Source organism: Cetorhinus maximus, chromosome 19, assembly GCF_964194155.1.
Source record: "Cetorhinus maximus chromosome 19, sCetMax3.hap1.1, whole genome shotgun sequence".
In the NCBI taxonomy this organism is placed as follows: domain Eukaryota; kingdom Metazoa; phylum Chordata; class Chondrichthyes; order Lamniformes; family Cetorhinidae; genus Cetorhinus; species Cetorhinus maximus.
This window is the reverse complement of record NC_135897.1, coordinates 88,209,813-88,234,954: the sequence shown is the minus strand read 5'-3', so window position 1 is coordinate 88,234,954 and position 25,142 is coordinate 88,209,813. Positions and strand designations below refer to the sequence as shown.

General features: G+C 44.1%; 1 protein-coding gene across 3 annotated transcripts in view; it reads right to left on the bottom strand.

The window, feature by feature from the left end:
* Positions 1-25,142, bottom strand: part of LOC144694011 (neprilysin-like) — a 215,060-nt gene that overhangs the window by 79,003 nt on the left and 110,915 nt on the right. For all 3 annotated transcript variants that reach the window (XM_078564334.1, XM_078564335.1, XM_078564336.1), the window contains exons 5-9: positions 21,136-21,216; positions 20,957-21,052; positions 18,980-19,098; positions 17,742-17,807; positions 2,809-2,943 (exon numbers count right to left, since the gene is read on the bottom strand). In XM_078564334.1, the coding sequence (XP_078420460.1) occupies positions 2,809-2,943; positions 17,742-17,807; positions 18,980-19,098; positions 20,957-21,052; positions 21,136-21,216 (497 nt within the window). The remainder of the gene's footprint in view (positions 1-2,808; positions 2,944-17,741; positions 17,808-18,979; positions 19,099-20,956; positions 21,053-21,135; positions 21,217-25,142) is intronic.

The window sequence follows — 25,142 nt, the reverse complement described above, 5'->3', positions numbered from 1 at the left end:
TTTTGACAGCAAACCAAATAAGGAGATATTAGGATAAGTAACCAGAAGGAGAATAGTGGGATAGAGAGGGAGAAAGATTTAGCAAGGAAATTCCAAAGCTTTAGGGGAGGAGAAAGGGGGAGAGGTTCAGTGAGGGAATTACAGAGCCTCGGGCCAAGGGAATTGAAGGCATGGCCGGCAACGGCAGAGAGGTGAAATTTGGAGATGTGCATTTTATTAACAGATTTATTTTAAACCAATTAACTGTATGATAAAATAGTGGACAAAGCAATGCTATCTGAATTCATTAAATGTACGTAAAGCTTAATTTCTGGGACTTGGAAGTGTAATGCATTCTGTAATGCCTGTGAGGACAGTTACAATGGGAATGATTTACTATCATTTCCAAGGAATGTTTATCATAAAGCATTTAATTTACTAATATTCGGCATCAAAAATAACACACTGGTGGGGCAATTCTGACATTGTGTGTTAGTGTAAAATGGTTGATAGTAAGTCGGTGGCCTTTTATACCTCTCTCATTTTTATTTCCATTGACTTTGAGCCAAAATGACTCCCACTAAGTGTGGGACAAATTACAGAGCTTGCATGAGTTATGCATGTTTAGAAAGCTCCATATTAAGGTTTGGAGAATTGAAACAAAAATTAAATCATGCAGCATGGGTCAGATATAAACAGTCCATCTCTCCTTCCCCTTCTCTTTTAAAAAGAGGCCTGAATTTTCATAAAGACAAAGAGACTCTTTGTCATTACAAAAACGACGCTGGAGGCCCGAGTTCAGAAGGCCTGTCCCTGAATATGGCACCTACGATTTCCACGGGGGAGGGGGAAATGGGAGCAGGTTCAAATGTCATCCCTGTAGTTCACAGAGGCAACTGCACATGTTAAAGTGCAGCTGCCTTAGGCTGACCTGGTGGGATGTCCAAAACATAATTTGTGCACTTTAGGCCTGGTAGTCCATGGTGTAAAGCTGCTGGAGCTCTTTGGAGAGGTGGACTATCCCTTTGGATGTAAGGTACCCTTTTGGATATGGTGCTGGAACACCTTTGGGGGAGGCCAAGTTCACTTTGGGAGAGATAAGGTGCTTTTTGAGATTGTTAGAAGTAGGCATGAATGTGCATAAAAAGTGCTTAAACTCATTGGAACTGTCAAGCTCATTGGAACTGTCAAAAGGAGCTGTCAATAGAGCTGTCAACAGTAACTGACAGGCTGTCAAGGTTTTTAAAACTCCTGCCCTTTAAAGATTTGAAAAAAGTTCTGCAGTGTTTTTTTGAAAATCAGTGCTTGCTATTTCGCTCTGTTTGTTGTCAGAAGCCGGAGGGTTGTCATTACAGGATTAGTGACTGCATGACTGATTACACAACCTTTCATTATCACTTTGGGGTGCCTGCCATTTCACAATTTGATTGGCAGCTCTGAGTGGTTGTAAACTCTTTGAAGTGGGACTATGAATTCCAGTGCTTTTTTTTATAAGGGATTAAAGGAAGTTAAATGTAGTGAATGGGTTTTTATCAATTTTTATATAGTGTTTTTTAAATACTGAATTATTTAATAGACGCTTAAGAATTTTATTTTATCTCATCTCGGCATGAGTCCTGAAGTCTTCCCATGGTGGATACTGGGTGATTTGGCATGGTAGGTATAAGGGCAAAGGGTGGTGGGTAGGGGGCATGGGTTGGCGCTAAATTGGCATAATGGCTATAAAGGGCCATGGGGGTTGGGTGGATGGCTTGCATGTCATGGAAGGTATGAGGGACCATGAGAGGTGGGTAGAGGGACACAGGTTGAAAAACCTAATCACTACATTTAATCTCCTTTAATCCCTTTTAAGAATAAGCAGTTGTATTCATGGTCCAACTTCAAAGACTTTACAAGCGCTTGGAGCTGTCAAACAAGCTATGAACTGACAGGCACCCTACTGTGATATGATAGGTTGTGAAATCAGTCATACAGCACTAATCTTGGAATAGCCCTCAGGCATATGTTAACATGCAGAGTGAAATAGCAAGCATTGATTTTTCTTATCACCGCAGGCAGCTTTTTAAAATATTTAAATGACAGATTTAAATACCTTGACAGCTTGACTGCGCCCATTGACAGCTCCAATGAGTTTGACAGTTCCAATGAGCTTATCCACTTTTTACCCATACTCATGTCTACTTTAGCAATCCCAAAGGACATTTTACCTCTCCCAAAGGCCACCTTACCTCTCCCAAGGGTGTCCTGGAATCATATCCAAAAGGGTACCTTTCCTCACCAAAGGGCTCCGGTAAGTTTAGACCTCCCACCAGGTCTAACCTGCGCAAGTCATACTTCTCACTCCCTCCTTACGAAAATCAGATCAGACAAAACCGTGTGAACCATGGACGTCCAAAGTTCAACCTGCCCCTGCTCCCCGCAGCAAAAATGGTGGGTCTGTGTTCAGGGGCGGAACGTCCGGATTCGGGCCTCTGGCTCAATTTTCACAAAGAGGGAGAGTTTCTTTGCTTGCACAAAATTTCAGGCATAGGTGTTCAAGCCTCGACTCGAACCCACAACCTTCTAGGTCAAAGGGGAGAGCACTATCCATTGGGCCAAAGAATCAGGAGTCAAAGCTCTGAGTTTCCCCCTTCCGAGATTCAATGTTAAGACTGATAACAACAGCACTACCACCCACTAATGCCTGCTTCCCCCTCACTCAGAACAGAGCAGGATTGTTGCTCTGTATGGCTCAGTTATCCTCTGCAGCATGGAGTGAAGTCAGCCCATCATTTCTTACCTGGGTGTGTGAGGCAACACAAGTGGCAATAAAAAGATAAAGGAACTTACGTTGGCTATATCTTTCTCCAGCTGCAGGACCCTTTTCATTTCATCCTTGATTTTGGAATCAGTTATGTTTAAACCTTTGTCCTTACAAACCAAAGTAGCCACATTTATCATGAACTGGAAGTAAGCTTCACATGCCTGCAGGAAACAAAAGATATAAATGGATGCTATGTTCTCTTGGAAAAATTCCAGGAACCTATCAACTTTGTTAAAATAATGGTTAGCATTGTCTCCCAGTTTTTTTATTTTTCTGGGTAAAAGGGGCCCAAACCTGCTTAGTCTTTCCAGAAAGCTATGGCCTCTCAGTTCTGATATCATTCTTGAAAATCTTTCTTGTATCTTCCCAATGCCTCTATATTCTCTTCATAATATGGAAACCAGAATGTAGACAGCATGATCCACTCAAGATTCGATATGTGAACAAGGAGCAGGAATAGGCCATTCAGCCTCCTCGAGCCTGCTCCGCCAGTCAATAAGGTCATGGCTGATCCAATAGTAACCTCAAATCTGCATCCCCCCTACCCCCAATAACCAAGCATCCCCTTGCTTATTCATCTCTGCCTTAAAAATATTCAAAGACTCTGCTTCCAAGTCCTTTTCAGGAAGACTGATGACCCTCTGAGAGAAAGAAATTCGCCTCATCTTTGTTTCAAATGGGCGACCCCTTATTTTTAAACAGTGACCCCTAGTTTTAGATTCTCCCAAAAGAGGAAACATTGCCTCCAAATCCACCCTCTCAAGACCCCTCAGGAATTTATATGTTTCAATCAAGTCTTTGGCTTTGTTAATCTGCGTTACTACTTTTAATGATTTGCAAATCTTTACCCGAGGTCCATTCCTCTTCCACCCCATTTTATTTTCCAAGCCATATATGGCCTCCTCCATCTATCTGCCAAAATGCATCATTTAATATATACCTATATTGAAATTCATTTAACATATACATGTCCATCCTGCAAGTTTATTGGTGTCTTCTTGAATTTTGTTGCCGTCTTCCTCTGTATTAGCGAAACCCCCTAAATTGGTGTCGCCAAAAAATTTTGATATTACACTTCCAATTCATGTGGGAGAAAGTATTCTTTTCTATTCGAAGGATATGTTTGGTCTCTTGGGGAATTGAGGAATATGGGGAGCGGGCGGAAAAGTGGAGTTGAAGCCCATTTTCAGCCATGATCATATTGAATAGCGGAGCGGGCTCTATGGGCCGTGTGTTCCTATTTCTTATGTGCTTATGTTGATAGGGTAAGTTGAAGCAAAGTGGAAAGAAGTTCATGTGGGCTATCTTTGTTTTGTAGAATGGCCTGTTTCTCTACTGCAATCTTTAATGTAACTCCATGGATAGGAAGATCACACAAGCCCTGATTTCATCTCCAACAGAAACAGTTTTAAGTAACCTAGTGAGCATTTTCTTTCCACAAACTGAATTTTCAACACTAAGACAGTCCAGAGTCTTCCTTCTCACTTTTCCTTCTGATTATGATAAGCTTTCTAAATTGATTGCTTGCTGAATCTAGGCGGTCACCAAGGTGAAATTTGTATTCAGGTGTAGTAAAGGTTAGGGAACAAAGATGGGGAAATGGAATTGTGATACAAGTCAGCCATGATCTAATCAGACCTAATGGTGAAACAGGCTCAAGGGCCTACATGGGGTTCCTACGCCCCTCAGCATCAACTTCAGTAGAGAAATAGTTCATTTGTTTTTTCATGGGATGTGGGCGTTGCTGGCAAGGCCAGTATATGTTACCCATCCCTAATAACCCTTGAGCTGAGTGGCTTGCTAGGCCATTTCAGAGGGCAGTTAAGAGTCAACCACATTACTGTGGACCTGGCGTCACATGTAGGTCAGACCAGGTAAGGTTGGCAGATTTCCTTCCCTAAAGGATGTTAGTGAACCAGATGGGTTTTTACAACAATCGATTATGACAACAATTACTGGGGCTAGCTTTCAATTCCACATTTAATTAATTAAATTTAAATTCCACCGACTGCCACAGTGGGATTTGAACTCATTGCCCCAGAGCATTAGTCTGGGTCTCTGGGTCACTAGCCCAGTGACATAACCACTACGTTACATCATCCCCAACTTGCTGAATATGCACCTCGAGAACTGGCTTAACACTACCTGAGGTTAATTCATGTCAGTCAACGGATGTAGGCTTCTTTGCCAGCAGTCTGAGGTGGATTCAGGTGTAAATATTCTGTGTAGAAACAAACTCCACTGCTCAGTCTCTCAACCCCTGCCTGTGATTCTAAAAACGCATTATTTTCAGTTAAGTTGAAATAGAACAGCCTCAAATGCAGTCAGATATTGGGGTAATGCTGTTTAATGGAAATTGCTAACTAGCCGCAGATGTGGCAATGGCGACATTGTTTTAGCCTCTTACATTAATCTAGTCCAAAATGTTTAACATAGAATATAGCTAATTGGAATTCCTATGTGAATATTCACTTAACATTTACCACTATAGACCAACCACGGAAGCCAAAGCACTCATAACGATCAAAGAACACTCAAAAGCCTGCTTTTTGCCTCACCATTTTGCTAAGGTCACATGCACAAGCTGTGCGAGTACATGTATTGAGATCACAGCCCAATACTGACTGTGTCTGTTACTCATTTGTTTTTCAGGAAAATTAGCCACATCTGGAGTACCAATTAGCCACATGTGGCTAACATATTGGAAAAGACTGCATCAGGAAAGGTAACAGCCTTTGCTAAAAGCCAAAGCAGTGTCTTTGAAACCACATGTGTGCATGAAATGGTTTATATTCTGGGTGTGGTGCTGCAGATTGCCATATATAAAACACGTAGCCCCTTCACATCGAGAGACCCGCGCAATCACACCCTGGACCAGCTTGGTCAGAACAATGCACCGCGCCTAGCTTAGTGTTTATCATTTCTTGTCAGCAATCGAAGAATTAATGACCACTTCTAAATTGCCCAACATCTGGAGCACTTATGAAGCCAGTAACACTAATTACTAAGCATTGTTATCAGCAAAATTCAGTGATAATAGGAAACAGAGCTAGTTACTAGCAGCATTATTAACCAAAGTCGTGATAGCAATAATGAGGCTTCTGTGGCTAACCAGCTCCCCCTTCCCTGGAGAACCATGCTGAGCCTCCTGCCATGTGTAACTTTAAATAACCTCACTGGAGGTACTGCATTGGAAATGCATTTGGTCTTGGATTGCACAAGAAGCGTAGAAAAGGAAGAACTTGGATTTATAAAGCACCTTATTGTCGTTAGCTGTGTCTTCGTGGGGTAGCACTCTTTACTTCAAGTCAGAAGGTAGTTCATCCCTTACTCCAGAGACTTGAGTACATAGTACAGCTGATAACCCCAGTGTAGCACTGAAGGAGTGCTACACTCCTGGAAGTGACATATTTCGGACAAGATGTGTAACAGGTTGTCCTCCTAGGTAGATGCAAAATATCCCATGCCACTGTTTTGAAGAAGAGCCAGAGGCCTGAACAGTATTTCTCCCTTAATCAAAATCATTAAAACAGATTATCTGGCCATTATCACATTGTTGTCTGTGGGATCTTACTGTGTACAAATTGTGTGTTTCCTACACTACCAAGAGTGACTGCCGCTGCAAAAATACTCACTTGCCTGTAAAGTGCTTTGCGATATTCTATGGTCATGGAAGGTGCTGTTATTGCGAATATTTTAGTTCATGGTTCATGTGTTTTAGAATATACCTTTTAATTTTAGAGTATAACTTGTAATTGTAAGAAATTAAATTTTAACTGCAGGAAATGGGGTAAATGCAATGTAAACAAGCTGGGAGGTTATTACACTTAAAAGGTCAGAATAGAAGAAATAGTGTTTTAAAATAGCAAATAGTCATTTGGTGGTACAGAACTTGAGTATTGCTGAACAAAGAGACATATCAAAGCTTTTCGTCTTGCACTCATCAGGACACTTGCAAGAAAACCAATATAAGGGGAAGACAACAATTTATACCGAATGTCAAGAGAGTGCTGATTGCTTGGTTAAAATAGCAGGGAGAAACCAATGTATGACCTAACTGAAAAGAAAAGCTGAAATGGAAACAGAAAATGGAAACATCAGAAGGAAACTGACTTTCCCTGTTTCCAATGAAACAAAAGCTGAACATGAGGTTTGGAAACCAAAACCTCTGGGCAGACTGAAACTAGTTGAGGCTATACAGAGGGACACAGAGTCATCCAAGCTCAGTTGCAGTATGGGCCTGGTGTGGTTGCAGCTCACTAAGAGATAGCTGAAGTAAATGATAGTTAGGTAGGCCAGCGCTCTAAGCAGAGCAAGAGACAAATGTCATCACTCACCATGTGGAATGTCCCATCTACAAGATGCATTGCAGGAACTCACCAAGGCTCCTTAGACAGCACCTTCCAAACCCATTTAGAAGGACAAGAGCAGCAGACAGATGGGAATACCATCTACTAGAAGTTCCCCTCCAAGCCACTCACCATCCTGACTTAGGGACGTAGGAACATAGGAACAGGAGAAGGCCATTTAGCCCATCGAACCAGCTCCGCCATTCAATACGATCATGGCTGATTGAACACTTCAATGCCTCTTACCCGCACTATCCCCATAACCCTTTATGCTATTGTTAATTAGAAATCTATCAATCTCTACCTTAAACATACTCAATGACTGAGCTTCCATGGCCCTCTGGGGTAGGGAATTCCAAAATTCACAACCCTCTGAGTAAAGAAATTTCTCCTCATCTCAGTCCTAAGTGGCTTCCCCTTATTTTGAAATTGTGTCCCATGATTCTAGACCGCCCCAACCAGAGGAAGCACCTTACCTGCATCTACCCTGTCTGTTCCTTTAAGTATTTTGTAGGTTTCAATGAAATCACCTCTCATTCTTCGAAACTCTAGAGAATACAGGCCCAGTTCCCCAATCTCTCTTCATAAGGCAGTCCCGCCATCCCTGGAACAAATCTGGTGAACCTTCGTTGCACTCCCTCGATGACAATAATATCCTTTCTGAGGTAAGGGGACCAAGCCTGCACACAGTACTCAAGGTGCAGCCTAACCAAGCTTCTATACAATTGAAGCAAGACTTCACTACTCCTGTACTCAAATCCTCTTGCGATAAAGGCTAACGTTCCATTAGCCTTCCTAATTGCCTGCTGCACCTGCATGTTAGCTTTCAGTGACTTATGGACAATGACACCCAGGTCCCTTTGTACATCTACACTTTCTAATCTCTTACCATTTAGGAAATGCACTGCACATCCGTTCATTTTACTAACGAGGATAACCTCACATTTTTTCACATTATATTCCATCTGCCATGTTCTTGCCCACTCACTAAGTCTGTCCAAATCCTCCTGTAGCCGCTCTACATCTTCCTCACAACACACATTCCCACCTAGCTTTGTATCATCTGCAAACTTGGAAATATTACATTTGGTCCCTGCTTTCAATTCATTGATATATAATTGTGAACTTGGAAATATATCGTCGTTCCTTCACTGTCACTGGGTCAAAATCCTGGAACCCCTTTCCTAACAGCACTGTGGGTGTACCTACACCACATGGACTGCAGCGATTCAAGGAGGCAGCTCATCACCACCTTCTCAAGGGCAATTAGGGATGGGCAATAAATGCTGGCCTAGCTGGCCATGAACGAATAGTGAAAAAGGATGTGGGTGAAGTTTGATCTCAGTTTGAATGTTGTGCGGGAACAGAAGATGGAAGATTGCCTGATTTGAAACTAGTGGAAGAATCTTCAGTGGTCCTCCTCGAGTCCTGTGGCAGTGAAAGCAACAAGCAGGAAGTATCGAAAACATAACCAGAAAAGGGGACTGAGGCAGCTTTAGTCAAGAGATGGTAAATTAAAGTTTTAGCTCTGAGAATAGCTAGAGCTGAGGAGAATTAAAGATTGTTTCCAGAGAACTGTGGCACACTTTTGGTTGTTCTCTATAGAAGTAAATAACTTTAAGATATCATAGTGTATAAGAGAATTCTTGGGGGAATTAAGAAGTAAACCTAAGGGCCCAGCATATGTGGGTATGAGCTATTTTGTTAATTTAATTGGATTTACTTTGTTTAATTTGTTGTGTGTACAATAAAGTTTGCATTTTGTTTACGTGTGGTGTAGTTCTATTGGTTAAAACAAGGTGTTTGGATTTCTCTTTAAATGTTAATGGTACTAACTGGATCGTAGCACTAAAAGTGTAAGATTTCTTTCTTTTTGCATTCTCAGGACCTCCAAGAGTGCTGCAGAAATAATGATGCAACACTTGAGGTTTAGTGAACAGCCCTTCTGTAGTCAGCCCTGCCTGCCAATGTATGCAGCAGGTTCCCACAAGTAGCAATGAGATAAATGGTCAACGTGTCCTTTTCCCTGATAGTGTTGTTTTCATGCTCCTCCTTTAATGGTGTCACGGGACCAAGGCGAACCAGCTGAACAGGTAGAATGGGCCTGAGTTTGACACTAGCCCCCTTGGAAGGCAGCGCCTCTTGGGGTATGGAGGTGTCACAGCAGATGGAGAAAGGAAAGTTGCCACAGTCCCATAAGCCCTGGCCTAACCTGCATGATGTTAGTTTACCTTTTCCCTTCACTCTCCTTCAGGTTGTTGTTGCTTCAAGAGGAATTCTCACAGGCAACCTGAGGTTGGGAAATGTGTCTGCAAATTAAAGTCTTCTTTTCATGTGGAAAGAAAAATTGAGCAGGGTGTGTAATAAGTGGGTTAAGACCACCATTTTTTTGTGCCCTGCCAAGGTTGACTCTTTGGTCCATCCTTCCACTTCCACTACTTTTACTCAAGTAACAGCTTGGCCCAGTTGACAGTGCTCTTAGCTTGAAGCGAAAAGCACTTGGATGCAAATCTCACTTCAGAATTTAAGCACACAATCAAGACCAGCACTCTAATGCAGTGCTGAGGAAGTGCTGTATCCTTTGAATTGTCATCCTTTGGATGAGATCTTTTTTGGCACTCGCTAAGGGAATTAAGGGATGTTTGGATAGGTCAGGAAAGTAGATTTGTGACAGGAGATCAGTCACGTTCTCAGTGAATGGTGGAGCAGGCTTGAGGGTATGTAGGGCCTGCTCCTGCTTCTGGTTCTTATGTTCTTATGTACTGACAACTTATTCCCAAACTCTCATTACCTCTTAGGCCAAGAGATCCCACCTGATTTCACCTCAGTCTCCTAACCACCTCATTTTAAACTTGTGACCATTCCCAATATGAACTCTGCTATGGTGAACAGATTGCCTTACTTGGTCGCCTGGCAATTTCCTCATTACCAAGGACAAGGTGGACAACATCTGGTGACTTGCTGATAGCCACAGCTGGGAAGTGCAATTAGACAACCTATTAGCAGCTTTTAAATGGGCTAAAGGGGAGAATTATTTAAAGTACACAAATTACTGTTGGCATTATTACCACATGGTGGTATCCTGAAGTGTTTGTATGCATTCCGGTCTACTACTTAACAAACACATTACTGTTTTTAAAATTTTAAATATTGGCACAGAATAAACAGCAGACAATGGAATGTGTACAAATGGGCATATCTAGTCCCCCATAGCCTCCAGCCCCTAGAGCTGTATGATGATGTTGACAACCAGCTCCCAATCACAGACTGGGTACATACACTGCTTTGTGCTTTAATGAGCCCCGTACAGGGCATGGACACTGTTAGGTTTGATCCTACATTAAGCCATCCTATCAAATTGATAAAGAAATACATATTGACATACAAAAAGATGGAGGACAGTGGGGAATATTTGTAAAAGAGACCAACAGAATTGAGGGGGAAATACATATTCCATTACCAAACAAACTGGCCAAAAACGAGGCATCATGGCCTGAATTTTGCGCATGCCATGCATGTACAATCAGCAGGCCTGAAAGTGGACCTGATATCAGCTTCTGGCCACGATAGCCATGATCTTACACTGGTTGGCCAATTAACTGGTTGGTCAGTGTGAAACGCACCCGGACATTGATGTAGCACTGCCAGCGGGGGCGGGAGTGTGGTGGGTGCTGGGTCAATGGGGACTCGGGGGGGGTGGGGGTGGGTTTAAAAACAGCACAGCCAGCTCCCTGAAGGCTGCCAGGAGTTGGTGAGGAGCCTCAGGGAGCTGTCCAGGAGAGAGTCTAATATCTGGCAGGAGTTATGGCCTCAGCACCCACTGGGCACACCAGACAGGAGGGCAATTTCAGTGGGCACTCGAACCTACTATTCTCTGATGAGAATAGTGCTTGTGCATTCTTGTGGAGGCAGTGAGTGCCCGGTGTGATATTCTGATGCCACGGGATGGCAAGAGGAGGCCATGCCACTAGGTGAAGAAGGCCTAGATGGAGAGGTGGCTGCCCAGGTGAGCTCACTTGATGTTGTGCGGCGCACATGAATCCAGTGCCGAAAAATGTTCAATGATCTCCAGGGTGAATACTGGCGTTGCATGGAACAGTGTATTGGAGGTGGCTATTCATCATGTTGCTCAAGGTGTGGGATGAAGAGTGCCAAATAGCACATATCACTTTGCTGGCCAAAGCTGGGAGATGAGTCCGTTTGCCTTGGGCACCTCAAGCTGGCTCTCCTGGGGGGGTTGGCGAGGCTGGCCTGGTGTTGCAGGTCAAGGACGGATTAATGAATGCACTTTTGTCCGTACAGGAGAAGAGAAGCCATAATGCATTGGAGTGTGCACAAGCGGGTGGTGGGGTGCCCAACATCTTGATCCTCTCCAAGGTTGAGATGGATGCCCTGAACATGGAATGCAAGCGAGGTGCAAGGTTCACAGGTCGCGGAGAGACAGGGGTCTTGGAGGATGGTAAGAGCCCAGTGGACAGATGAGAGACTGGGGGAGTGTGCAAGAAAAGTAGAGTTGTGGCATCTCCAATGAGAAGTTCAAATCCAGTGTACCCATTGCTTGTCCAATCATAGTGCCTCAGTGAGGCAGTTGTCCTTTGTGACAAGCAACCATCTTACATGCACAGTCACTTAGGAATGAAGTTCGCAACTGACGTATTCTCTTCCTCCCTCAGATGCGCCATCCTCACGATGCATGACAGACCCCGAGGAACCCTCATGACACCCGAGGAGGAGCTGCAGACAGAGGCACCCGTGTCACAATCTCTCTCTGCACCAAGCACCAATGCAGGTACAGGCATGTCGGTGGGCAATAGTGCGTCTGCTCAGCTGGTAGTGCACAGTGGTGAAGGAACATCACAGTCGCTTGAGGAGCTGGAGGAGGCAGAGAGTGCCCTGGGTGCCAGCAGCAGGGCCATGCTGAGTCTGAGGTAGATGTTTGAGACTCTGGAGTTGTCTATCAGGCGGCAGGTGGTGGATGTCCTGTGGGATGTGCGGGAGGATCTGGCAGTGATCTCTGTGGGTCTACGCGCCATGGTCTCTGTCAAGAAGGAGTCCCTGTGCAGCGTGAGCACTGCATTGACTCAGAGCTCCAAGTGCGCAGTCTCTTCCATTGGGAGAGTGGCAACTCTCATGGAGAGGCAGCTCCAGGGACATAATCAGGGGTTTCTGGGGCTGCACTTGGACCTGCAAATCCATGCACTGGCAGTGACCTCAGTAGGTCGCTGCCAGTGTGAGAGATGGATGAGGCACCAAATCACTCTGCTAACCTTGCGCTGGCAGACCAGCTGCATGTTGTATCTGCGGGCTCCTCTCAGGGCGCTCCAGACAAAGACAGCTACTCCTCAGCCCCTCTGCCAGTGCTCGTGGCATCTGATGGTCCCTCCCAGGTGGTGCTTGCACAGACTCCGCTGGCCAGAGGAGGTCTGCCAAGGTCCTCAGGGCCAACAGGACATTGGCATCAGCAGGCCGCCTCTAATGCCGCTCGCTGCTAGCGGGGAGGGAGTGTCGGGGGTCGGGGGGAGGAGGGGGCACAGTGCCGAGATGCAGCACTCACAAGTGGAAGTTTGTGGCCCTATAAACACAAGAGGGTTTGTCAAGGGCGATATTACTTCAGTTGAAACATGTTCTATGTTCAAACTGTGTAAACATGACCACCATTTAAAGATGTTATGCTTCATGATCTGAATGTGCTTTGTGTTTCTCATAGGTTTTGGGCATGGGGGTGGCTTTTGACAGATGGGAAGGGCTGCAAACTTTATTTCAGAGCTAGTTAGTTGACGTAGGGGTTTACAGGATGGCCTCATCAGGAATATTGATCAAGGAGGTATCACCCTTACCCTCACTTTCATACCAAGCCTTGGATGCCTGGCTGAATGAAGGGAGAATCAAGGCCTGCCTGGTCTCCCTGCCTCTCACAAGGTTAATCACTTCTGCAGCCACGTCCCCATGCTGGGCCTCCTCCAGCTCCTCCTTAGACCCATCGCTTGAGTCAACTCCTGCAGCCTGGGGAGCGGCCTCGTTGTCTTCATCCTCCAAAAGGTGCAAAGTGCATCACACAATGACAATAAGCAAGAAACACTCTGGAGGATATTGCAGTGCTCCCCCTGATTGGTCCAGGCAGCAGAACTTCATCTTGAGCAGGCCAATGGCCACTCAATTACCACCCTCATGGAGGCATGACTTCTATTGTACCTCTCCTCCGCTTCCGTCCTTAGGTGTCAGTGTGGCATCATGAGCCAGCTTTACAGGGGATAGCCTTTGTCACCCAGAAGCCAACTGCCCACCTGAGCTGAGCCTTGGCACCTCAGAGTGCAGCAGGAGGTATGCATCATAGGAGCCGCTAGGTATTTGGCACAGACCTGCAAAATCTGTGTCCTGTGGTTGCAAACAAACTGGACATTAATGGAGTGTAAACCCGGCTCACCCACTGGTGCCTTTGTGGCCGCATCAGTGCAACCTATGGCACCCTGGGTGATGAGCTTCTGGCTCGCTCAACCTGGCTGGCTTCATCGTCTGGAAATGATTGAAGCTCATCATCCATCTGAACAAGGCATCGGTGACCAGCTTGCTGCAGCTGCGGGCAGCAGGTTGGGAGACACCACGTGGATCACCCACTGACCCTTGGAAAGAACCGGAGGTGAAAAGGTTCATTGCCTCTGTCGCATTGTTCAAAAGCAAAAAAAAATTAATCCTCCTCAGAGCCGAAATGTGAACGCTAGCCAAATATTACCTGCTGTGATAATGCTCTTAAAAGGTTATTTTAAAATAGTTTGTGCCCATTGAAACAAAGGTTCAACAACTGGAGAAGTACAATCGTGCTCGTAAGGATATAATTTGCAAATGTTTCGAAAGTTATGGAATCTCGCTGAAATCATTGCCCAATCGCTTTTTAACAAAGCTGGAGGTTGCGAAATAAACAAACATTTCAGCATCTCAAGAGATACTAATTGTCTTCAATTAGCCTAGGTTATGTTCTGAAGAAAAGCTGTGGTGTTAGTAAGTTAATATTTTCCCAGTAATAGACCCCCAAAGCAATCTGCAATACTGGACACATTTACATTCTACAGACTTACTCAGTTAAAAACTCAAACATCGCAACATCTGCAAAAACAGAACAAATGATCTGCAGTAATTGCATTCATTAGAACTGATTCATGGGCCGATGATCAATAAAAACTGTTGACTTAGCTTCAAGGAATAGAGCTCCTTACAATAAGCCTGTGTCTTTAATTGAAACAGGTTCCAAATTTAACAGCAAACAGCTCACAACAGGAGGTGGTGCTGATGAGATTAAACATAGGAAAAGTTGGCTGGAATTTTACAGCCCCCCCCCCCAGGAGAGTGTGTGGGTAGGCAGGTTTGAGGGTGGGGGAGGAAGGTGGAAAAACTGGGGTGCCATGACAGTGGTGCTGTGCCCACTGCCTACCCGCACTTGCCCAACCCCACTGTGATAGTATCAGTGGCATGAGAGGCTTTGGGTGGCCCACTCCCCTGTGGGCCAATTAAGGCCATTAAGTAGCCAATTAATAGCCATTCAAGGTCCTCTTTGTCCTGCTGCTGGAATTTTACCCACGGTAAGAGAGGGCACTGCCAGTTGTCCAGGAAGCCAGCTGAAACCTGGCAGACTGCTGACATGGCAAAGTGGGTGTGGGGGTGGCGGGGGGGTTTTGGGAGGTGGGGGATGGAGTCCGGGGCTCCTATCCGGGTACCCTGTGTCCATTGGAAGACACCTTCCCCAAGATAATTCTCCATCACAGGCTTTCCCCTCCCTCCCCCAACCTATTTCACCAAGGCACACCAGCATGTCTCCCATGAGACCCTTCCCTTTAAATCTAGGCTACATGGGCGTCTCCTCATCTGGACTGTCTGTAGTCCCAGCATTGGGCACAGCTCCCGATGGGGCTGCTAGGGCAAGAGAGCTTGCTCTCACAGGCAGGGCTTCCTATTGGAAAGGGAAGAAGGCCCACCTCAAGCTGATTAGCAGCCCAATGGCTGTGGGACGAGCCAGCCAAGCGGAGGCGGGCTGACTGCAGTGTTCAATTGTTCTGTGTTTGATTATGTGAGTCTGTTTACTATTGATGCTCACTGTGCTTGATTGGTTAAGCCTAGGTGTGGACACAGAGTAAAGTAAACAAAGCTGTAGAAAGTGCTTGAAGGCTGAGCTGAAGCATGGAATAGATATTTTAAAGCACCATAAATAATACCTGTTACACACATAGAAACTAATATCATCTCTGCATAACTTTGAGAATTAAAATATACAACATTCACCATGCATCGACTTTTACATCGGGGGTGGTGATCCCACCCCCAGCGTAAGATTTAGCTAGTTTTCTATGTTAGCACTGAAGCCTGAAGAATTATCAAATTGGGAATCACTTTGGAATCAGAGGTTCCTAAATAGTGCAGTACAAACTGATACTTATTTACATGTTAACCAAGCTGTAAGAGATATATCATGTTATCAACAAGTCACGGGTCCAGGTTTACACTGCACCATCAGGGCAAGCTATTTTGTGCTGATCATATAGATTTATAAATATAGCCATAAACTATCCCGTGATATCCATGATCGAGGCATGTTAATAATGTGTAACTGAATTAGAAAACAGTTACCTTGCTAGGCGCTGGTATTTCTCACCCTCCTGAACAAAATATTCTCCATGATAAATTTTTATGGTAATCGTATTAAAATAAAGAGGACCTATGAAGCCACTTGATTTCATCTCACACCCTTAATTCTCTACCACTGGTCCACTGTGGCTGCAGTGTGCACCATCTAGAAAAAACACTGTGCCAATTTGCCAAGGTTCCCCTGAAAGGACCTTTTAAATCTGTGACCTCTACCACCTAGAAGAACAAGGCAGCAAGTGCGTAGAACATCACCATTTGCAAGTTATCCTCTAAGTCACACATCATCCTGACTTGGAGCTATATTGCTGTTCCTTCACTGTCGCTGGAACCCACTCCCCAAGAGTACGGTTGGTGTACCAATGCCACATGGTCTGCAGCGAATCAAGAAGGCGGCTCACCGCCCAAAGTCTATGCTGACATCTCTGGTACAATACTGAGAGAGCAATTAGTCCCTTTTAGATGAGCTTTTTAAACTGAGACTCTATTCACCCTGTCAGCTAGATGAATGTAAAAGATCCCAAGGTGTTATTTGAAGAAAAGTAAGGAAGTGCTTCCTGGCATCCTGGCCAATATTTATCCCTTAACTAGCTTGACTGAAAACAGACCAATGTGTCTCTTCATTGGTTCGAAATCCAAACACATTGTACCACCTGCATTCTTTCCCATTCAAAACAATAGAACACTTTTATGTTTTTCTGTCTCTTCCCTTCCTCCTGTGGTCTGCAGGCTTTTAAAATCCAAACATGGCATCATCAAGCTTCTGATTAACTTTCTTTAGCTAAGAATTGATTAGTGAATCTTTTGCATGCTGGTACACCTGAAGCGTTGGCCTCTCACTGAGGCTTCTCGATAATAAAAATTACATTTAACAGTCTCAGTGTGACTAATACAATGAAATTGGCATTTGGGACATTGGCTAATGTGTTGCCTGTGCGTTATGTAGCAGTTTCCTGTGACGTATGGTTCACAAATAAAGGCCATTCAGCCCATGGTGCTTCTGCTGGCTCTTTGAATTCATCCCACTTTCCTCAACCTTCACCAAAGCACCACAATGTTTTTGTCGAGAATTTATCCAATTTCTTTTGGAAAATTATAGCCAAATCTGCTCCCACCATCATTTCAGGCATTGTCTTCCAGGTCATAACAACATAGGGTAGAATATTTGAGTCAGCGAGCGGGGGCAGGGCCCACCCAAAAAATGACACGCGGTGACGTTAGACGGGCCTCCCAACATCACCGCGCATCATTTAGATTTTCAGTTCGGTGGGCGCACAGTCAAAGGCTTATTAAGACCTGTTAAAAACTAATTGAAATATTTAAATGAGCTGCCCATCCAGCCTTAAGATCGGCGGGAGGGGGGGCAGGAGAAGAGCCCAGGCGGCCTTCGCATTTTTCATGGAACCTCATCCACGGGCGGGATGAGGTTTCATGAAGCGTTTAAAAATTCAATAAAAATGTTTTTTAAAAATCCATTGACACGTCCCAGCTCATGTGACACTGTCACATGAGGGGACATGTTTTAAAAGTTTTTAATTTCTTTATTGGGAGGTGCCTCAGGGAGATTTCTGTGCTCTTTTGTGCACATGTGTGAAAAAGCACAGGCCCCGACTCAGGAAATTCCACCCCCCCCTCAGTGCTTCCAGGCAAGTGTCACACTGGGTGGGCCTCAATTGGTCCGCCCCTGATCGTGGGCGCCGATCAGGTTTGCGCCCACCCCCCCCATGCCCGCCTTCGCACAACCACCCCCCCCTCCCCCCCACCAATGGGGGTAAATTTCTGCCCATAAAACAAATACTCTTCATCTCCCTCTGGATTTTCTGCCAATTATCTTTTTTCTGTGACATTCTCTTGCCAATGGAAACAGTTTCTCCTCATCTATTCTGTCAAAAGCCTCCCAAATTTAATGTTTGATTAGCTTTTTATGGTCTTTGCACAAGATTAGAAACCATTTGAAATGTAATAAGAATGCCACATACCTCCTTATAAGCACCAGTGCATTCATAGTAATCACAGGATGGCAAGCCAAGGTTGGACTGGTCAATCTGTTAATTCACCAAAAGTTAATGCATGTTTAATGTTATATCAATTCCAACATTTTTTCACTCATCTTGACCCAGACTTAAAACTAATGCCATGTTAACAACACGTCCTGTTAGCAATGTGTAAATTGGCCAGCTCAGGGAATTAAGAGATACACAGTGACCTATGAATCTCCAGACTTGCTGGTTGATTTATGGTCCCCCATCATTTGCTCCAGACAAATTACATCACACCCTTAGCCTCATCCTTATTTTTCTGAACTTGATGGATTTGCACATTAATTGCTAATTAAACTCACCGCAGAAAGTTATGTCTGATAATTAACAGTGCAAGTGCCATTTTTACTCACTTCGTAATTGTTAATGAAATGTCAGTCAGAAGTTAAACAATTTAAACTGGAAGTTGGTAAATAGCAAATTTAAAATGTTAAACTTTTTCCTTATTTTTTCTTTCCTGCCTTTTATTCTCTCTTGCCTCAATCTTTAAATCTCATTCGTTGACGAGATAGACTGTAGGTCCCATTGTTCACTCAGGTCTCATTTGCCCCATTGCCCAATATCAGCTCATTATTCCGGCAAGTTATGGTCAAAAAACCTTTGAGCTGAAGAAAAGTTTTAACTAACTGCTCAGGTCGTGAGATAGCATGCTTCAGCAAGATCAGAGATAAAAATAAAGTGAGGATGTTAATATTATGTCAATTATATTGTTAAGCTTAAAGATAAACAGATGGAGGGTATTGATTGATGAAGTATCTTGAGCACATATAAAGAGGGACTGGTTTAGTCGGTAGGAGGCCGACATATATAGTGCTGCATTTTGTAAATAAGTGAACTATCAAGAAAAGGATTTGCATCTAGTTTCGTGCTTCACCATCTGCTTGGAATTCAACTACCAGAGGAGATTCCGAGGACTATTCTTGGACCTCCCCAATTTGCCTTCTGTTAATTTAAAATGAAAGGAAAATCTGTTGGGTTCTGTTCCCATCCTGCAATCTCCTCTTCAATTTTCCTCCTTGCAGTTCGCATAGATGATGCTCAAGTCCAAAATCTACCCCAATGTGTATTTTTCAACCAAGCAAAAACTATTAAATCTGTTATACATAAAAGTAATATTTTGTAAATGAATGAATCTAAATGGAAATTTAACAAAAATGAGTCTTATCTAAGTCACGTACATGGATTATGTAAACATTGGAGTTTTTGTCATCTGTCCCAACAAAAAAGTCTATAATCACACGTTTTCCAAATGTGCTGGTCATCTTTCCAACGATGGCCTCAAGTGTCCAATTTTCAGCTAGGAGAAAGCAAACACACACTGTGATGACAGCAAACTGGGTGACCTTCAGTACAGAGAATAATCCCTCACCCGACCCACAAATAAAATGCCCTTGAGCAGGTTATAGGAAAACGGTAACAAAAACAGAAAATGCTAGAAAAACTCAGCAGTTTTAACAGCACCTGCGGTGAGAAAGACAGAGTTAACGTTTCCTGTCCATACGACTCTTCTCCATAGGAAAACGGTCACTGGTTCAAAAGCAAAACACTGTAGATGCTGGATATATGAAATAAGGACTGAAAATGCTGGAAATGCTCAGCATGGCAGGCTGCATCTGTGGAGGAACAGAGTTAACGTTTCAGGATGATTCAGGCAAACTGTTCACCGTAGTGAGTTGCTCGTGTGACAAGTGGCCACAAATTTAAAATGAGGTTTGGAGTGTGAAATGAAGTCAGGTGAGGCTTTTGATCCAATGTTTGATAATAGCTGAGGAATACATGATAAATAAAGGCAGTGAAAGTGGAAGGAGAGTTCTGAAAGTCAATATGGAGGGGAAGCAAAATTGACAGTAATGGATTGGATGTCCTCGATAGACCCCCTCCGATCTTTCCTTTCCATTGTCGGATATTGGGGGTAATGAACACTTATATACGACACTATCTTAATAGAGATATTAACCATTTGATTAAAACAGGTTAACATCGCTAATGAAATAACAAATTAATGTATTGTTTGTATACCACAACATTTGTGGCTAAAGTATTCCAAAGTAGCTCTCTTGCAAAGGAGATTCATTTAGCAGATTCTGCAGCGCCTGTATGTGTGAGTGTAAGGATGAGTGTTTACGTGTGATATAGTATGGTGGGAGTGTAGATCAGTCCTAGTCAGTCTGTCAGTGTCAGTGTAAGAGAGAATCACTGCAAGTGGCAGTGAGTTCCATATTCTCACCACACTCTGTGCAAATAAATTCCTCCTAAATTACTTATTTGATGTTTTGGAGACTATCTTCTATTCATGCTGCCCCTCTTCTGGACCCACCCACAAGTGGAAATGATTCATCCACCTCCACGCTATTTAATCCCTACATAATATTCAGGAGTTGTATGTAATCTCCTCTTAATCTGCTCTTTTCCAGAGAATAATACAATTCCTGATTAATCTTAGCTGATTGATGCATCCTCTCAGTTTGGTAATATCCTTGTCATAGTTTTCTGCACTTTCTCTGGTGCTTCAATTATCCTTTTGCATTATGGAGACCAGAACTGTGCATCATACTCAAAGTGTGGTCTAATCAAGGTTGTATATAAATTTAACGTTTTCCCCCTGCTTGTATGTTCTTTTCCCCTAGAAATGCACTCCAGAGCTTTGTTTGCAATCTTTATGGCCTTAATCAGCTTGTTGCAACATTTAGCCATTTATGTATCCATATTCCCCAACCCCTTTCTTCCACTATCCCACTTCATGTTTTAGCTTCCAAGGAATTGTCTCTCCTACCACCTCACACTTTGTGATGGTTACTTTAAGGTTTTATTGATATGCCCAGTCTGCAAGCCTGTCGATGCCTTCCAGTACTTAGTGCATTACTTCCTCGATGTGGCTAGCTATAAAGCCCTCAATGTAGGTATCACCTGTAAATTTTGATGCAGCACCTTTCAATTTCAGAATCCAAATTCTTTACATGCATGGCAAACTACAGTAGTCCTATCAGAGAGCAGCAGCTGATTGACACTCGCATAGCTGGCATCCACTCATTGCACAATTCGTTACTGCGTGCTATTCATCTTCACATTAAGGATTTCATTTTCTTTATCTTGACAATTTTGATAAAACATAAAAATGCATCAAACGTCGTAAAACGTTTCTGTTCTCATCTCACCGTGTTCCTTGTCCCAGTTGTCTGTTGCAACCGGCCACTCAAACATACCAGTCAGCATGTTAATTAATGGTGCTCCACCCTTGCTTTCAATTGTAGCTGAAGGACAAACAAGGAGAAGCATTAGTGTATGTCAAGGCAAACACGAAAATGGTTGCTTCAGTTTCAAGATCATCACTCACTTTGATTCGTGCATGACTTGTACAGTGTCTTTGCTTTCTGAATTGCCTCAGGATCTCCATTATCTGACTTCTCGAGGACATCTAGAACCAGTGTAGAGAAGAAAAATAAATCATTAGGCTGGGCAAGGCAGTTCAGATCCGTTTTTGGTAAGTTAGACCATAAGACCATAAGACATAGGAGCAGAAATTCGGCCAATCGGCCCATCGAGTCTGCTCCGCCATTCAATCATGACTGATAAGTTTCTCAACCCCATTCTCCCGCCTTCTCCCCGTAACCTTTGATCCCCTTACCAATCAAGTTGCTGTAAGGGATTTTCCACAACCACTTAATGATATGTAGGTATTTCATCCCAAGTGTTGATGAACATAGTAACAGTAGGAACAGGAGATCATTCAGCAGCTTGTACCTATTCCACCATTCAATCAGATTGTGGATGGCCTGCAACCCAACTCTATTTATCATCCTTTGCTCCATGTCTCATGACATGGAGCTTTTCTTTATGGGCAGAATCTTTCACTTGGCGTGCTGCGTGCCCAACCCGCTCAAGCATGAAATGGCGTGTGATGACATCGGGCGAACGTCCCAACAGGATTGCGCACTCGCGCGATATTTCGGTCGGCAGGCGTATGCGAGAATCGGCAGTGCGCCCGCCGACAATTAAGAGGCCTATTCAGGCCATTAACGTAGTAATCAATGGGGATTTTTTTGTTGCCCATCCAACATTACGGTTGGCGGGCGGGCGAATTGGCCGGGTGGCCTTTGCCTTTTTGAGGAAACCTCATCCAAGGGCGGGTTGAGGTTTCCGAAATTAATTTCAAAAAATCAAAATGTTTGGACAGAATTCTCATCAGCCAGATGTTCAGGTGACTGATTCTGATGCGTGGACATTTTTTCGGCATTTCAAAATCTTTATTCATAGCTTTTGAAAGCTTCAGCTCCCTGAGGCAGCTCTCTGCCTTCAGGGAATTTTCATTCCGTGCTCCCCCACGCCGACTTCAGTGCTCGCCCTCCTCCCGCCCCCAACCCCGGCAGCGCTGAGCATTTCAACGCACCTTTCACGCTGGCTGGAAGCTAATTGGCCAGCCAGCATGAAACCACAATCGGGGGGCCTATTGTTGGGCAGCAGGCCACTCACAGGCCTGCTGACCACGCCTGCATGCCCAATTCAAAATCCTACCTTAGGAGTGCTCCTCCTCTTTGACCCATTTACGTTTTGAGTTTGTCAGGACGTCAATTAAGATTATGAATTTCTTTTTAAAGCCTTATGGTTTGACACTGCTATTTGAATTGTTTAAGCGACCTGTTAATCTCAGAGGGAGGATTGTAGTCAGAATACAAGGTGATTTGGGCTTCAGATTGCCAACTCTTGTTGGATGTATTCCAGGAGGTGTTACCACATGACCTCCAACTGCTCTGCCATGCTCTAAGCTCCCGCATTAGTTACCCGACGGGCCCATTGTCATGGTGTTCTGCCTCCCCATGGCCAATTGGAAAGTAAACACTCTACCTGATTTTTGAACAGCTTATTTTCTCTCATCACCAATATTTTTTCAGAACTAATAAATGAAAGTATCAAAAGAAAACAAAATCAAACCCAATTATTCTCTTGATTTTTCTCTCGATGGTATTCGGCAAATTACTCTTTAATTACAGGAGACTACAGGACAATCCTGGAAAGTTGGCAATCCTAGCTGGGTTGCATTGGTGTCTTCACGCCAGCTCCTTGTCCCACAGCAATGAGTCTACTTGTGCTTAACAGCAGTACAGCAGGCCTCAAACACGTTCACTGCATTCCAATACTGGATGCAGATACAAAGCTGTATAAGTACATCAGGACCAGTCTCAAACTCACAGCTGCTAACAGATGGAATTTAGAAGCAGTCCAGCTATGCAAGCTCTTCTGACAGGCTATAAATTAACAAGTTAAAGAGAATGACCTTCAACGCCAATTCCTCCCAGGTCAACCCATGCTTTCAACACAAAGTGTTATCGACCACAGGTATCTTGGAAGTCAAGCAGGTCACAGAGCCAAAATCAGTACTTCTGACATGGCAATACCCTTTGAGCTCACATTAATAAAATGTTGTGCGTTACACAATTTAAACTAACACAAGCTGAGATCATTCACCTGGTATCAGCTATAGCTCAGTGAGTACCACTCTCATGTGTGAATCAGCATTGGTCATTGAGTCAATTCCTACACCGGAAACTAGGATATGTAATCCAGATTGACTCTCCTAGTGCTAGCGCTGAGAAAGTGCTGAGAAACTGGAGTGCAGTGCCATATTTCTAATGTGATGTTATACCAACATTCTTTCTGTAAAAGACACCTCAACACTATTTCAAAGAAGAGCAAGGCAGTTTTTATGGGCATTCTGAGGCAATATTTATCCCTTAACCAATAACCCAAAAACAGATAATCTGATCATTATCTCATCAGTGCTTGTGGGACCTTGCTGTGCACAAACTGGCAACCATGTTTTCCTGCCTTATAACAGTAACTAAACGTCAAAAGTAACTTCATTGGTTGTAAAGCAACTTGGGAGATCTTGAAGTCAAGAAAGGTGTTACATAGGTACAAATCATTCTACTTTCCATTCCTCACGGGAGAACTGTGGGCCCTTTTCCTTCCCTGTCAGACTAAGCGCAAGTTGGATGGTGGTCAGCCAAACTGGGCTGCGCTTCAAGGAACCAAGAAGCTCTTAGATATGCTGCTCCCAGAACACAGTAAAAGCCACTCCCGCCTTAACCCTGCTGTGGAGACTTGCTGTGAGACCACCCCATCCCCCCACCAGAAACCGATGCGATGCAGCCTGTGAAGTCTTGCGCTGACCCCCGTGAATTCTGCGCGATGGAAGGTACGTGAACTCACCCTGGGGTCAGGAGCGACGTGCAGGTCGCCGGCTGCACACGGTTTGAATCCTGTTGTGAATCACGTCGCTCTAACTGGATGCCGCTGTGGGTTCTTAATCCAGCGGGGAGGGAGGGACGATTCCAGTGAGCAGGTGTCATAATGAGATGCTGATTTATGCTAATGATGTTCGGAATGTTCAGCAGTGGGAAACGCGACCCGCCATTGGCGGCTGAAGCGCACAACCGCTTCCTCGCTTTACATCGTCGTAAAACCGGTTTTGGACCTTCTCGCGAGGTTTAGCGCTTGCGCCTCCCATGACGCCTGCCACAATCAGGAGCGGAAAATCCCAGCCCTTCCTAACACACTTAGAGGACCAGCTGGAAAGCACAAGGGCAAACAACTTACAAAAGAATTGAGGCACCAACAAGCCCCCCACCCTGTGCCCCCTCTCCTCAACACTCAGTGAAGATCCAGTATCAGGACTCAGCACAAGTGGGTTGCTAGAATCCACCTACATGATGTAACCTTTGCTCGTGGGTCTTTCAAGTTAACTCCCTCAGATGCCTGCTGATGCAGTTGTCATAAAACAAATAAAGTACAAGCCAAAATTTTCCAAGTAAACAATGGTGGCTGGAAATTTTGCTGACTGCCAATGAGGAATGTGCTGACTATTTTCCCAAATGTACTGGCAGCAAGCCAGGTTCCCTGCCAGCAATAAATTCTTGAAAAATTTCCCTCGTCATTTATTACTTTAATTAGGATTATATGGGAAGAGGGTGGTGTAGGTGTAATGCCGCTGGGCTAGTAATCCAGAGGCCCAGGCTAATGCCCCTGGGAACCTGGGTTCAAATCCCACCACGGCAGCTGGTGGAATTTGAATTCAGTTAATAAATATGGAATTATAAAGTTAGTCTCAGTAATGATGACCAGAAAACTATTATCGATTGCCATTAAAAACCCACCTGGTTTATTAATGCCCTTTAGGGGAGGGAATCTGTCATCTTACCTGGTCGGTCCAGAACTACAGCAATGTGGTTGACTCTTAACTGCCCTCTGAAATGACCTAGCAAGGACAATTAGGGATGGGCAACAAATGCTGGCCTTGCCAGTGATGCCCACATCCGATGAAAGGAAAAAAAAAGGTCATTTACC